The sequence below is a fragment of the Pan paniscus genome, chromosome 1 (genome assembly GCF_029289425.2).
Source record: "Pan paniscus chromosome 1, NHGRI_mPanPan1-v2.0_pri, whole genome shotgun sequence".
In the NCBI taxonomy this organism is placed as follows: domain Eukaryota; kingdom Metazoa; phylum Chordata; class Mammalia; order Primates; family Hominidae; genus Pan; species Pan paniscus.
In genome coordinates, this window is record NC_073249.2 from 106,280,618 (window position 1) to 106,293,456 (window position 12,839).

The 12,839-nt window shown below is 36.7% G+C and overlaps 1 protein-coding gene across 2 annotated transcripts in view; it reads left to right on the forward strand.

The window, feature by feature from the left end:
- Positions 1–12,839, forward strand: part of MAGI3 (membrane associated guanylate kinase, WW and PDZ domain containing 3) — a 285,866-nt gene that overhangs the window by 221,143 nt on the left and 51,884 nt on the right. For both annotated transcript variants that reach the window (XM_055114114.3, XM_055114117.2), the window contains exon 9: positions 2,345–2,533. In XM_055114114.3, coding sequence (XP_054970089.2) covers positions 2,345–2,533 — 189 coding nt within the window. The remainder of the gene's footprint in view (positions 1–2,344; positions 2,534–12,839) is intronic.

Genomic DNA, 12,839 nt, shown 5'->3' on the forward strand with positions numbered 1-12,839 from the left:
TATGGCCATATTGTAGTAATCCAGTAGATTCTCCACTTCGGTTGCCTATGAGAGAAATAGTTCTTTCTTATAGTTACTCTTCAAAAACATCGTCCTCCTCCTAAAGTTCTGCATTTCGTTTAGCAAACATTTTGAGTTTAACAAATACTTTTGAGCACTGACTATATCCCCAGTGCTTTGCTAGGCTCTAGGTATTCAAAAATGACTAAGAGTAAGACAGGGCTTGCCCTCAAGAGTTCATAGTCTAATACAGGAAACTGATGGTTATAATACATGGAGATAGGTGCCATCATAGAATAGTAGTTATAATGGTAAGCTGAGGAGCAGGTTTGAATCCCAGCTGTGTAATCTTGGGTACGTTTCCTAAATCTCTAAATGCTCCTATTTCTTCATATATAAAATAGGAATAATAATGGTACCCACCTTTTAAGGTGGTTATGAGTATGTAAATTAACAGATGTAAAGTGCCTACAATGGTATTAAGCACATGTTGACTAATAAATGATAGTTTCATTGTTATTAATAGACATGTACAAGTTACAGTGGTGGCATAAAGACGGGAGTACCCAACTCTGCTTTGGTGGGAAATGTCAAGGGGGCCGGAGAAATTTCAAAGCAGAAGAGATAGAAACTAGGTCTTGAAAAGTCAGGAAAAGTTAAAGCAGGCAGACAAAAATTTTAAAGGAGCAAGAAAGCATACCAAATAGAAGGAACAGAATGTTTAAAATCACAGAAGCATGAAATGGTGTGCCGAAAGGCCAGAAGGCAAGTAGGTGTGGTTACAGCATAGGGTCTTTGTAGGGTAGTAACAAGCGATGAGGTTGTAGGGATAGGCAGCCATGAGAAGAGGTTGAGTATGTCATATGTTGCTGGAATGTCAAGGAAGTTGAAGATTGAAAAATATGTGTTGGATTTGACAGTAGGGAGGTCATTAGTCACTCTAGGAAGAGCAAGTAGAGAGTGAAGTAAAATTGCAATAGAATGAAGAGGATATGGGAGGTCAGACAGTACAACTGTTGGCAAAATGATAAACATAATTACCATATATTTATAGTAACTGCTGGAATTCCACTCAGTGTATACCCAAGATGAATGAAAATATGTCCACACAAAACCTTGTGAGTGTTCATATCAACATTATTCATAATAGCCAAAAAGTGGAAATAACCCAAATGTCCATCAACTAATGAATGGATCAACAAAATGTGATGTTTATCCATACAGTGGCATATTATTTGGCAATAATATAATAAATATATTTTATCTTTAGTAAGTACATATTTAATTTAATATTTATTATATATTAATAATAAAGAGCAATAAAGTACTGACATATGCTACAATATAGATGACCCTCAAAAACACTGTCAAGTGAAAGAAACCATTCAAAAAACCACATATTGTCTGATTTTGTTTATATGAAATGCCTATATTGGGCATGTCTATACATGGATAGTAGATTCATGGTTTCCTAAGGCTAGGATATGGATGTGGGTTGGGGAGAAATTGGATAATGACTGCTAATGGGCATGGGGATTTCCTTTGAGGAGGGAAGAAAATGTTCTAAAATTAGATTATGCTGATAGTCGCATGACATTGAATTGTACACTTGAAAGGGCTAAATTCTACGGCATGTGAATTATATCTCAATAAATTTGTTAAAAAATAGATAATGGCAGAACATTTAAAATCTTTTTTACAGTTAATTTAATACTTCATAAATTATAAACCTGCACAATTTGATTCTCTCAGTTTTTGTCACTTTCCTAATGGCAGGCATGGTTGAGGAGAAGAGAGAAGAGGTTCTGGAAGGAAGTTGTTATTTGCAGATGTGAATCACTAGGGTCATCTAACCCCTAATAATGGGCATTTCAAAAGAACTATGTATTTTTTTTCCTAAATTATCCACTAAACATGAGTGAAAGGGATAGAAATATGAAGCTATTTACTGATAGTAAAAAGATTCACTCCTTCCATCAGTTATAAATCAAAGACTGCAGAAAGCCTGAGCTGTGAATTATAAAAATTCTCAATATACTCTCTTTCATAAGTTTGTGACACTTGACTTCATCTTCCTGGTATAGTACTTTGCACATAAAACTCAGTAGATGCTGAGTTTTATAGTACAGTTGAATAGTATCCAAACTTTCAGGAATTGAGTGCTAAAGGTTGTATCATTTTGACTTCATATAATGGACTCTGGGTTGAAAGTAAGCACAGACAAGGCAATGAGAAAGAGATTAAGTTGAGAATAACATTAAAAAGTCGTATAAAAGATTGACTCTGAGTGCTATATTCATTGTAATTATTTTTGTTCTCAAACCCACTTCTCATTTTGGCACAGATTTGGAAAAATCACACTTCACAAGAGATCCATCCCAGCTTAAAGGTGTCCTTGTTCGAGCATCACTGAAAAAAAGCACAATGGGATTTGGTTTTACTATTATTGGCGGAGATAGACCTGACGAGTTCCTACAAGTGAAAAATGTGCTGAAAGATGGTCCCGCAGCTCAGGATGGGAAAATTGCACCAGGTAAGAAATTTTTCATAATTATTTGAAGAGTAGTGATACTATAACAAAAATTATAGTGAAGAGATTTTATATACATAAAGAGAGAGAAATAATTAAATTATATAACTAAAGAAAGAGATTCTAGTATTAAAATAGTTTATCCTTTAATTTAAAAAAAAGTTGTATGGGTATACAGTAGGTATATATATTTATGGGATACATGAGATATTATACTGTGATACAGGCATGCAATAAGTAATAACCACATCATAGAAAATGGGGTATACATCTCCTCAAGCATTTATCTGTTGTGTTATAAACAACCCGTTTATACTCTTTTAGTTATAAAATGTACAGTTAAATTATTGCTGACTGTAGTCACCCTATTGTGTTATCAATAACTAGGTCTTATTCATTCCTTCTAGCTATATATATATATACACACACACACATATAATACACATATATATACACACACGTATACACACACACACACACACACACACACATATATATATATATTTTTTTTTTTTTTTTTGAGACGGAGTCTTGCTCTGTCGCCCAGGCTGGAGTGCAGTGGCGCGATCTCGGCTCACTGCAAACTCCGTCTCCCGGGTTCACGCCATTCTCCTGCCTCAGCCTCCCGAGTAGCTGGGACTACGGGCGCCCGCCACCACGCCTGGCTAATTTTTTGTATTTTTAGTAGAGACGAGGTTTCACCGTGTTAGCCAGGATGGTCTGGATCTCCTGACCTCGTGATCCACCTGCCTTGGCCTCCCAAAGTGCTGAGATTACAGACGTGAGCCACAGCGCACCCGGCCTTTCTAGCTATATATTTTTTATATTCCTTAACCATCTCCACTTCCCTCTCACCGCCCCCCCAACCCTAACTACCCTTCCCAGCCTCTGGTAATCATCCTTCTACTCTCTAGCTCCATTAGTTCAGTTGTTTTAATTTTTAGCATCCACAAAGAAATGAGAACATTCAAAGTTTGTGTTTCTTTGCCTGACTTACTTCACTTAACATAATGATCTTCAGTTCCATCTGTGTCATTGCAAATGACAAGATCTCATTCTTTTTATGGCTGAATAGCACTCCATTGTGTATATGTACCATGTTTTCTTTATCTAATTATCTGTTGATGGACATTTAGGTGGCTTCTAAATCTTGGCTATTGTGAAAAGTGCTGTAACAAACATGGGAGTGCAGATATCTCTTCAATATACTGATTTCCTTTCTTGTGGGTATATACTCAGCAGTGGGATTGCTAGATTGTATGGTATCTCTATTTTTAGTGTTTTGAGAATCCTCCAAATTGTTTTCCATAGTGGTTGTACAAATTTACATTCCCAGCAACAGTGTATGAGGGTTCCCTTTTCACCACACCCTCTCCAGCATTTGTTATTGCCTGTCTTTTGGATAAAAGCCATTTTTAACCAGGGCAAGAAGATACCTCATTGTGCTTTTGATTTGTATGTATCTGATGATCAATGACCTGAGCACTTATTCATATTGCTGTTTCTATGTCTTCTTCATGAGAAATGTCTATTCCAATGTTTTGCCCATTTTTTAATCAGATTATTAGATTTTTCCTATAGAGTTGTTTGAGCTCCTTATATATTCTGGTTATTGATCTCTTTTGAGATGGATAGTTTGCAAAGATTTTCTCCCATTCTGTGGGCTGTCTCTTCACTTGACTGATTGTTTCCTTTGCTATGCAGAAGCTTTTTAACTTGATGTGATCCCATTTGTCCATTTTTGCTTTAGTTGCCTAGGCTTGTGGAGTATCACTGAAGAAATTTTTGCCCAGACCAATGTCCTGGAGAGTTTCCCCAATGTTTTCTTTTTTTAGTTTTATAGTTTGAAGTCTTAGATTTAAGTCTTTAATTCACCTTGATTTGATTTTTGTATACAGCGAGAGATAGAAGTCAAGTTTCATTCTCTACATGTGGATATCCAATTTTCCTAGAACCATTGAAGAGACTATCTTTTCTCCAATGTATGTTCTTGGCACCTTTCTTGAAAATGAGTTCATTGTAGGTGTATGGATTTCTCTATTCTGTTCCACTGGTCTATGTGTCTGTTTTTATGCCAATACCATCTTCCTTTAGTTACTATAGCTCTGTAGTATAATTTGAAGTCAGGTAATGTGATTCCTCCAGTTGTGTTCTTTTTCCTCAGGCTAGCTTTGGCTATTCTGGGTCTTTTGTGGTTCCATATAAATTTCAGAATTGTTTTTTCTATTTCTGTGAAGAATGTCATTGGTATTTTGATAGAGATTTGATAGAGATTGCATTGAATCTCTAGATTGCTTTGGGTAGTATTGAAAAGAATATTGATTCTTCCAACTATGAACATGAAATATCTTTTCATTTTTTCTGTCCTCTTCAGTTTCTTGCATCAGCATTTTATAATTTTTAATGCAGAGATCTTTCGCTTCTTTGGTTAAGTTAATTCCTAGGTATTTAATCTTATTTGTGGCTATTGTGAATAGGATTACTTTTTTATTTCTTTTTCAGATTGTTCACTGGCACATAGAAAGGCTACTGATTTTTGTATGTCGCTTTTGTATCCTGCAACTTTACTGAATTTGTTTATCAGTTCTAATAGTTTATTTGTGGAGTTGTTAAGTTTTTCCAAATATAAGATCCCATCATCTGCAAACAAGGATAATTTGACTTCTCCCTTTCCAATTTGTATGCCTGTTATTTCTTTCTCCTGCTGATTGCTTTAGCTAGAACTTCCAGTCCTGTGTTGAGTAACAGTGGTGAAAGTGGGCATCTTCATTTTCCAGATCTCAGAGGAAGGACTTTCAGTTTTTCCCTCATTCAGTGTGATACTAGCTGTGGCTCTGTTGTATATATGGCTTTTATTATATTGAGGTATGTTTCTTATATACCCAGTTTTTTTAGGGTTTTATCATAAAGGGGTGTTGAATTTTATTAAATTTTTTCAGCATCAGTTGAAATTTTTATAGTTTTTTTGTTTTTGTTTTGTTTTGTTTTGTTTTGTTTTTTAGACTGAGTCTCTGTCACCCAGGCTGGAGGGCAGTGGCGTGATCTCAGCTCACTGCAACCCCCACCTCCTGGGTTCAAGTGATTCTCCTGCTTCAGCCTCCAGAGTAGCTGGGATTACAGGCACTCACCAGCACGCCTGGCTAATTTTATATTTTTAGTAGAGATGGGGTTTCACCATGTTAGCTAGGCTGGTCTCGAATTCTTGACCTCAGGTGATCCATCTGCTTCAAATGATTATAGTTTTTATCCTTCATTCTGTTGATACCATGTATCACACTGATTATTTGCATATATTGTACCATCCTTGCATTCCTGGGATAAATCCCACTTGGTCATGATGAATGTTCTTTTTAATGTATTGTCAAATTTGACTTGCTAATATTTTGTTGAGGAGTTTTACATCAGTACTTATCAGAAATACTGGCCTGTAGTTTTCTTTTTTTGGTATGTCTTTGATTTGGATATCAGGGTAATACTGGCATCACAGAATGAGTTTGGAATTATTCTTCCCTCTATTTTTCAGAATAGTTTGAGTAGGAATTGTATTACTCCTTTAAATGCTTGGTAGAATTCAGCAGTAAAGCCATCAGATCCTGGGCTTTACTTTACTGGGAGACTATTATGGCTTCAATCTTGTTGCTTGTCATTGGTCTGTTCAGGTTTTAGATTTCTTTGTGGTTTGATCTTGGTAAGTTGTGTGTGTCTAGGAATTTATCCATTTCTTCTAGGTTTTCCAATTTGTTGGCATATAGTTGCTCATAATAGTCTCTAACAATCCTTTGAATTTCTGCAGTATCAGTTGTAATGTCTCCTGTTTCATCTCTGATTTTATTTACTTGGATCTTATCTCTTTTTTTCTGTTAGTCTAAGGTTTGTTAATTGTATCTTTTCAAAAAACCAACTTTTTGTTTCTTTGATCTTTTGTGTTGTTTTCTTCATTTCAAATTCATTTATTTCTACTCTTTCTGCTTTTCTTCTATTAATCTAGAGCTTAATTTGCTCTTTTCTAGTTCTTCAAGATGCATCATGAGGTTATTTATTTGAAGTTTTTCTTTTTTTATATATATAGGCACTTATAGCTATAAATTTCCCTCTTAGTACTGCTTTTGCTGTATCCCATAGGTTTTGGTGTGTTTTGTTTCCATTATTATTTGTTTCAAGAAATTTTTCCAATTTCCTTCTTAATTCCTTTATTGACTCACTGGTCATTCAGGAACCTATTGTTTAATTTCCATGTGTTTGTATAGTTTCCAAAATTCCCCTTGTTATTAATTTCTGATTTTATTCCATAGCAGTCGAGAAGATACTTGATATGATTTTAATTTTTTGGAATGTTTTAAGACTTGTTCTGTAACCTAACATATGGTCTATCCTTGAATGATGCTGTGCTGAGGAGAATATATATTCTGCAGCCATTGGATGAAATGTTCTGTAAATATCTATTAGGTCCATGTAGTCTATAGTGCAGATTAGGTCTGATGTTTCCTTGTTGATTTTCTGTCTGGAAGATGTAATGCTGAAAGTGGGATGTTGAAGTCTCCTGCTATTATTGTATTGAGGTCTATTTCTCTCTCCTTAGCTCTAATAATATGTATCATATATTATATAATAATTATATATATAAAATATATAATTGTAATATATGATAAAATACCTCTCTCTTTAGCTCTAGTAAAGCAAGTAACACTTGCTTTATGTGTCTGGGTACTCCAGTGTTGGATGCATATACATTTACAATTGTTATATCCTCTTGCTGAATTGACCCCTTTATTATTATATAATGACCTTTTTGTCTCTTCTTGCAGTTTTTGTCTTATAATCTATTTTGTCTGATATAAATGTAGCTACTGCTACTGTTTTTTGGTTTTCACTGGCGTGGAATGTCTTTTTCCAGTCCTTTATTTCCATTCTATGTGTACCTTTACAGGTGACATATGTTTCTTCTAGGCAATAGATCATCAGGTCTTGCTTTTTTTATTCACTCATCTTCTCTATGTCTTTTGATTGGAGAGTTTAGTCCATATGGATTGAGTGTTATTAATGATCAGTAAGGACTTACTCCTGCCATTTTGTTATTTGTTTTCTGGTTGTTTTGTGATCGTCTCTTCCTTCTTGCCTTCCTTCCTTTTAGTGAAGGTGATTTTATCTGTGGTATGATTTAATTTCTTGCTTTTTATTTTCTTGTGTATCCAATGTATTTTTTTTATTTGAGTTTACCAGGACGCTTGAAAATACTATATTATAACTCATAATTATAAACTGAGGACAAATTAACACTGATTGTATAAACAAAGAAGCAAACAAGCAAAAAGAAAATGAATAAAAACTGTACAATTTAACTTCATCCCTTCCTTTTAAATTTTTTGTTATTTCTCTTTATGTCTTATTGTACTTTGTCTTGAAGATTTGTTCTAGTTATTATTTTGATTGGTTCATTGTTTAGTCTTTCCACTTAAGAGTATGTTACACACCACAATTACAGTTTAATATTCTATGTTTTTCTGTGTGCTATTACCAGTGAGTTTTGTACCTTCAGATGATTTCTTATTGCTCATTAATGTCCTTTTCTTTCACATTGAAGAACCCCCTTTAGCATTTCTTGTAGGACAGATCTAGTGTTCACGAAATCCCTTAGCTTTTGTTGTCTGGAAGGTCTTTATTTCTCCTTCATGCTTAAAGGATATTTTTGCCAGATACACTATTATAGAGTAAAAGGTTTTTTTCCTAAGCACTTTAAATATGTCATGCCACTCTCTCCTGCCCTGTAAGGTTTTCACTGGAAAGTCTGCTCTTAGACATATTGGAGCTCCTTTGTATGTTACTTGTTTCTTTTCTCTTGCTGCTCTTAGGATCCTTTCTTTATCTTTGACCTTTGGGAGTTTGATTTTTAAATGCCTTGAGGTAGTCTCCTTTGGGTTAAATCTGCTTGGTGCCCTATAACCTTCATGTGCTTGAATATTGGTATCTTTCTCTAGGTTTGGGAAGTTCTCTGATATTATCCCTTTGAATAAACTTTTTACCTCATTTTTTCTGTACCTCCTCTTTTGGGCCAATAACTCTTAGAATTGCCCTTTTGAGGCTGTTTTCTAGATACTGTAGGTGTGCTTTATTGTTCTTTATTCTTGTTTGTTTTTTTTTTTTGTCTCCTCTGACTGTGTATTTTCAAATAGGCTGTCTTCAAGCTCACTAATTCTTTCTTCTACTTGATCAATTCTGCTGTTAAGAGACTCTGATGCATTGTTTAGCATGTCAGTTGTATTTTTCAACTCTAGATTTCTGTTTGATTCTTTTTAATTATTTCAGTCTGTTAAATTTATGTGACAGGATTCTGCATTTCTTCTCTCTGTTATCTTGATTTTTTGTTGTTGTTTTCTCAAAACAACTATTTTAAATTTTCTATCTGAAAGGTCACATATCTCTGTTTCTCCAGGATTGGTCCCTAGTGCCTTATTTAGTTCATTTGGTGAGGTCATGTTTTCCTGGATGGTCTTGATCCTTATAGATGTTTGTTGGTGTCTGGGCATTGAAGAGTTAGGCATTTATTGTAGTTTTTGCAGGCTGGGCTTCTTTGTGCCCATCCTTGGGAAGGCTTTCCAGGTATTCGAAGGGACCTAGGTCCTAAACCCAATAACAATAAGTACCACCTTAGTATTCTTGGATACGATTCAGAAGAATTATCTGGATTAATAGGCAGAGACTCTTGTTCTTTTCCCTTACATTCTTCCAAACAAACAAAGTCAGTCTCTCTCTCTCTCTCTCTCTCCCTCTCTCCCTCCCTCACTCTCTGTCTCTCTCTTTCTCTCTCTCTGTGCTGAGCCTCTTGGAACTGGGGGTTGGGGGACATAAACATCCCTGTGGCCACCACCACTGTGACTGCGCTGGGTGAGACATGAAACCAGCACAGCACTGGATCTTGCCCACAGCCAGCTGTAACCACTACCTGGCTACCACTTAAATTAACTCAAGGCCCTGGAGCCCTATGATCAGCACGTGGCAAAGTGAGCTAGGTTCGTGTCCCTCTCTTCAGGATGGTGAGTTTCCCCAAGCCGCGAGTGGATTCAGAGATATCGTCTGGGAGCCAGGGATTGAAGTCAAAAACCTTAGAAATTTACCTGGTATTCTATTCTACTCTGGCTAAGCTGGCATTCAAACCACAAGACAGACAGAATTCTTCCCATTCTTCACCTTCCACAGGCAGAAACCTCTCCCTGTGGCCACCAACACTGGCCCATGTGGGTGTGTGGGGGTGTTGCCAGGCCACTGCTAACGCTCACCTAAAGCGCAAGGGCTCTTCAGTCAGCTTGTGATGAATGCTGTCAGGCCTGGGACTCACCCTTCAGGACAGTGGGCTCTCCTCTGATCCAGGCTAGGTCCAGAAATGCTGACCAAGAGCCTAGGCCTGGACTCCGGGACCCCGAGAGCCTGCTTGGTGCTCTACCCTACTGTGGCTGAGCTGGTACCTAAGCTGCACGACACAGTCACCTTTACCTTTCCCCCTACTTTTCTCAAGCAGCAGTCTTTCACCATAGTTACCACAGCAGGGAATGTGCTGGGTCACGCCTAAAGCCAGCATGTCTCAGAGCCCAGTATCCGTGGTGTATTTATTACCTGGGTATTGCTATTGGTTATTCAGGGCCCAGGGGCTCTTGAGCAGGCAGGTGATGAAACCTGCCAGGTCTCTGCTGTGACAGGGCAGCACTGAGTTCAATGAAAAGTCCGTCAGCCACTGTGCTCTCCCTCTCACAATCACACAGATTTCTCCATACCAGGTGGCTGCTGCCGGGAGCTAAGGGAGAGGTGGCATAAGCACTCCCTTAGCTGCCCTGGCTGGTGTCTCGTAGGTTGCAGTCAGGTGTCTCTGATCCCAGCTCAGCACTAGGACTTGTCTAGGAATTGCAGTCCTTGTGGCCTAGACTGCCCCTCATTTCACTCGGGGCCCAGAGCACTCCAGCCCCCAGTGGTGAGGCTTGCTGGAACTCAGTCTCCAACCACTGGAATGGGCAATTCCCCTATGGCTAGGGTCGACCCAAATGCTCCCTTTGTTGGCATATGTCAGCTGAGTACAGCCTGGTTCTGCTTTCCCTTGTGACGGGAGCACTGAGTTCAATGCAAATCCTGACAATCGCTGTGCTCACCCTCTCCCAAGCATGCAAATTCTCACCACCACTGCAGGGAGGATGGGGGAGTGGTAGCACTGGCAATTCCAGACTGCCTTTCCTATCTTCTTCAGTGTCTCTTTCAGTGATATGAAGTCCAAACCAGGCACTATGATTGCTCACCTGCTTTTTGTCTCTTGTAACGGTACTTTTAGTGTGTAGTTAGTTGTTAAAATTTGGTGTTTCTGTGGGGGTAGGGGGATGAGTAGTGTAGGCTTCTATCCCGCCACTTTGCTCTGCCCTCCGTCACCATCTATCCTCTAAACTAAATGCATATTATCTTTGATGGTGGGCCATTTTACAAACAGGTGAAAACTGTTGGAGAAAACATTAAATGTATTAATATTTTGAAATATTTTATATAACTTTGAGATGATCCTTTTGCTGTATAAAACTAAAGATTTATTAATCATCTCAGAAAAGTATTTGTTTGATTTTCTTGAATTATAGAGGATACTTTTGGAGCAAACATTTACCTATAACTTTATTTGAAAAAAGGTCCTGTGTAGTGTTTATCATGGTATCAAATTGTTAAATCTTGCCGTTTTTCCCAAGTTTGTTTGCTTCCTTAATCTTACTGGTTATTAAATTGAACTCCTATGTTAAGAATTGTAGATATAACATTACCATTTTTACAAAGTAGTGTAAACTTGTCTTTTCTATAGTTTCCTAAAGGCTTTACTTGGTAATTGCTGGATATTTTAATATGGCTGGGAGTGTTTGTGGTTCAGGAACTTGGAGAAGGTTGAAGACTAGTTTCTGATTGCGGGGGGAAGTTTAAGCATTGTTTTCCAGAAAGATTTTAGTATTAATACTGAGGTTGCTTTTTGCAGTGTTTGCTAGACTTTTCTAATCCTCTGTTATTTCACATACCATGAAAATATGGACCAACATTCAGATGGTTGAATTGTCATAGTATTTTTTGATCTCTCACATTATGCTTTCCCATTGAGGTAACAAAAACTTAAAACAGGAAAACTTAAAATAATCAAGTTATACTTGTAAAGAAAATTATTTTTTTCTACTTTATTACTTTATAAAGTTAACAAACTTTAGAGATTAAAATTAATAGTAAGGTTCTTTTGTTTTCAGTTTTGACCTTTTCAACATTTTATCCATGAAACACATGTCTTAGCTATTGTGTATGCTGTCAGGATTTCAAAATGTAGTTTCATATTTGCCTAATATGCTTATCTAATTTGCATGGCAATACAATATTTCCATGAAAATTCCGGGAGCTTTAATACCACATTGAGTTTTTTAAAAGCCATCAGAACAAATTAAAGCACCTTTGTTTGGCAATAACCTTTTAAATAATCATATTCAAATAAAAGCTAATTGATGAGACAACAGGGGCCAAATTTTAAGTCAAGACTGTATTAAAAAATACCCAACTGATGACCGTCAACTGGTAATGATTCTACAACCAAAATAGTCTTACTTATGTCAAATCAGGAAAGCAAAACCAACTTTTAGAGGGATTTATTAAGCTGCCTTGTCAGTGTCTTCAATAATGCATTGTTTGCTTCTGTTGAATTTTTTGTTGCTTGTTTCACCTTTTGAAATCTGATTTATATATCAAATTCAAAATTGCTGCAAAAAGAAGGATAGTACAAGAAAATACACTCATAAATTAACATCATTCTAATCTTCAGTTCAAAATTTGTCAAACTAGAATGAATTTTTAAAGTACATTGTTAGCAATGGCTTTTGTTTTGTTCAGTTTTTTTGTTTTGTTTTTTTTAATTATTATTATACTTTAAGTTTTAGAGTACATGTACACAATGTGCAGGTTAGTTACATATGTATACATGTGACATGCTGGTGTGCTGCACCCATTAACTCGTCATTTAGCATTAGGTATATCTCCTAATGCTATCCCTCCCTCCTCCCCCCACCCCACAGCAGTCCCCAGAGTGTGATGTTCCCCTTCCTGTGTCTATGTGTTCTCATTGTTCACTTCCCACCTATGAGTGAGAATATGCAGTGTTTGGTTTTTTGTTCTTGCGATATTTTACTGAGCATGATGATTTCCAATTTCATCCATGTCCCTACAAAGGACATGAACTCATCATTTTTTATGGCTGCATAGTATTCCACGGTGTATATGTGCCACATTTTCTTAATCCAGTCTATCGTTGTTGGACATTTGG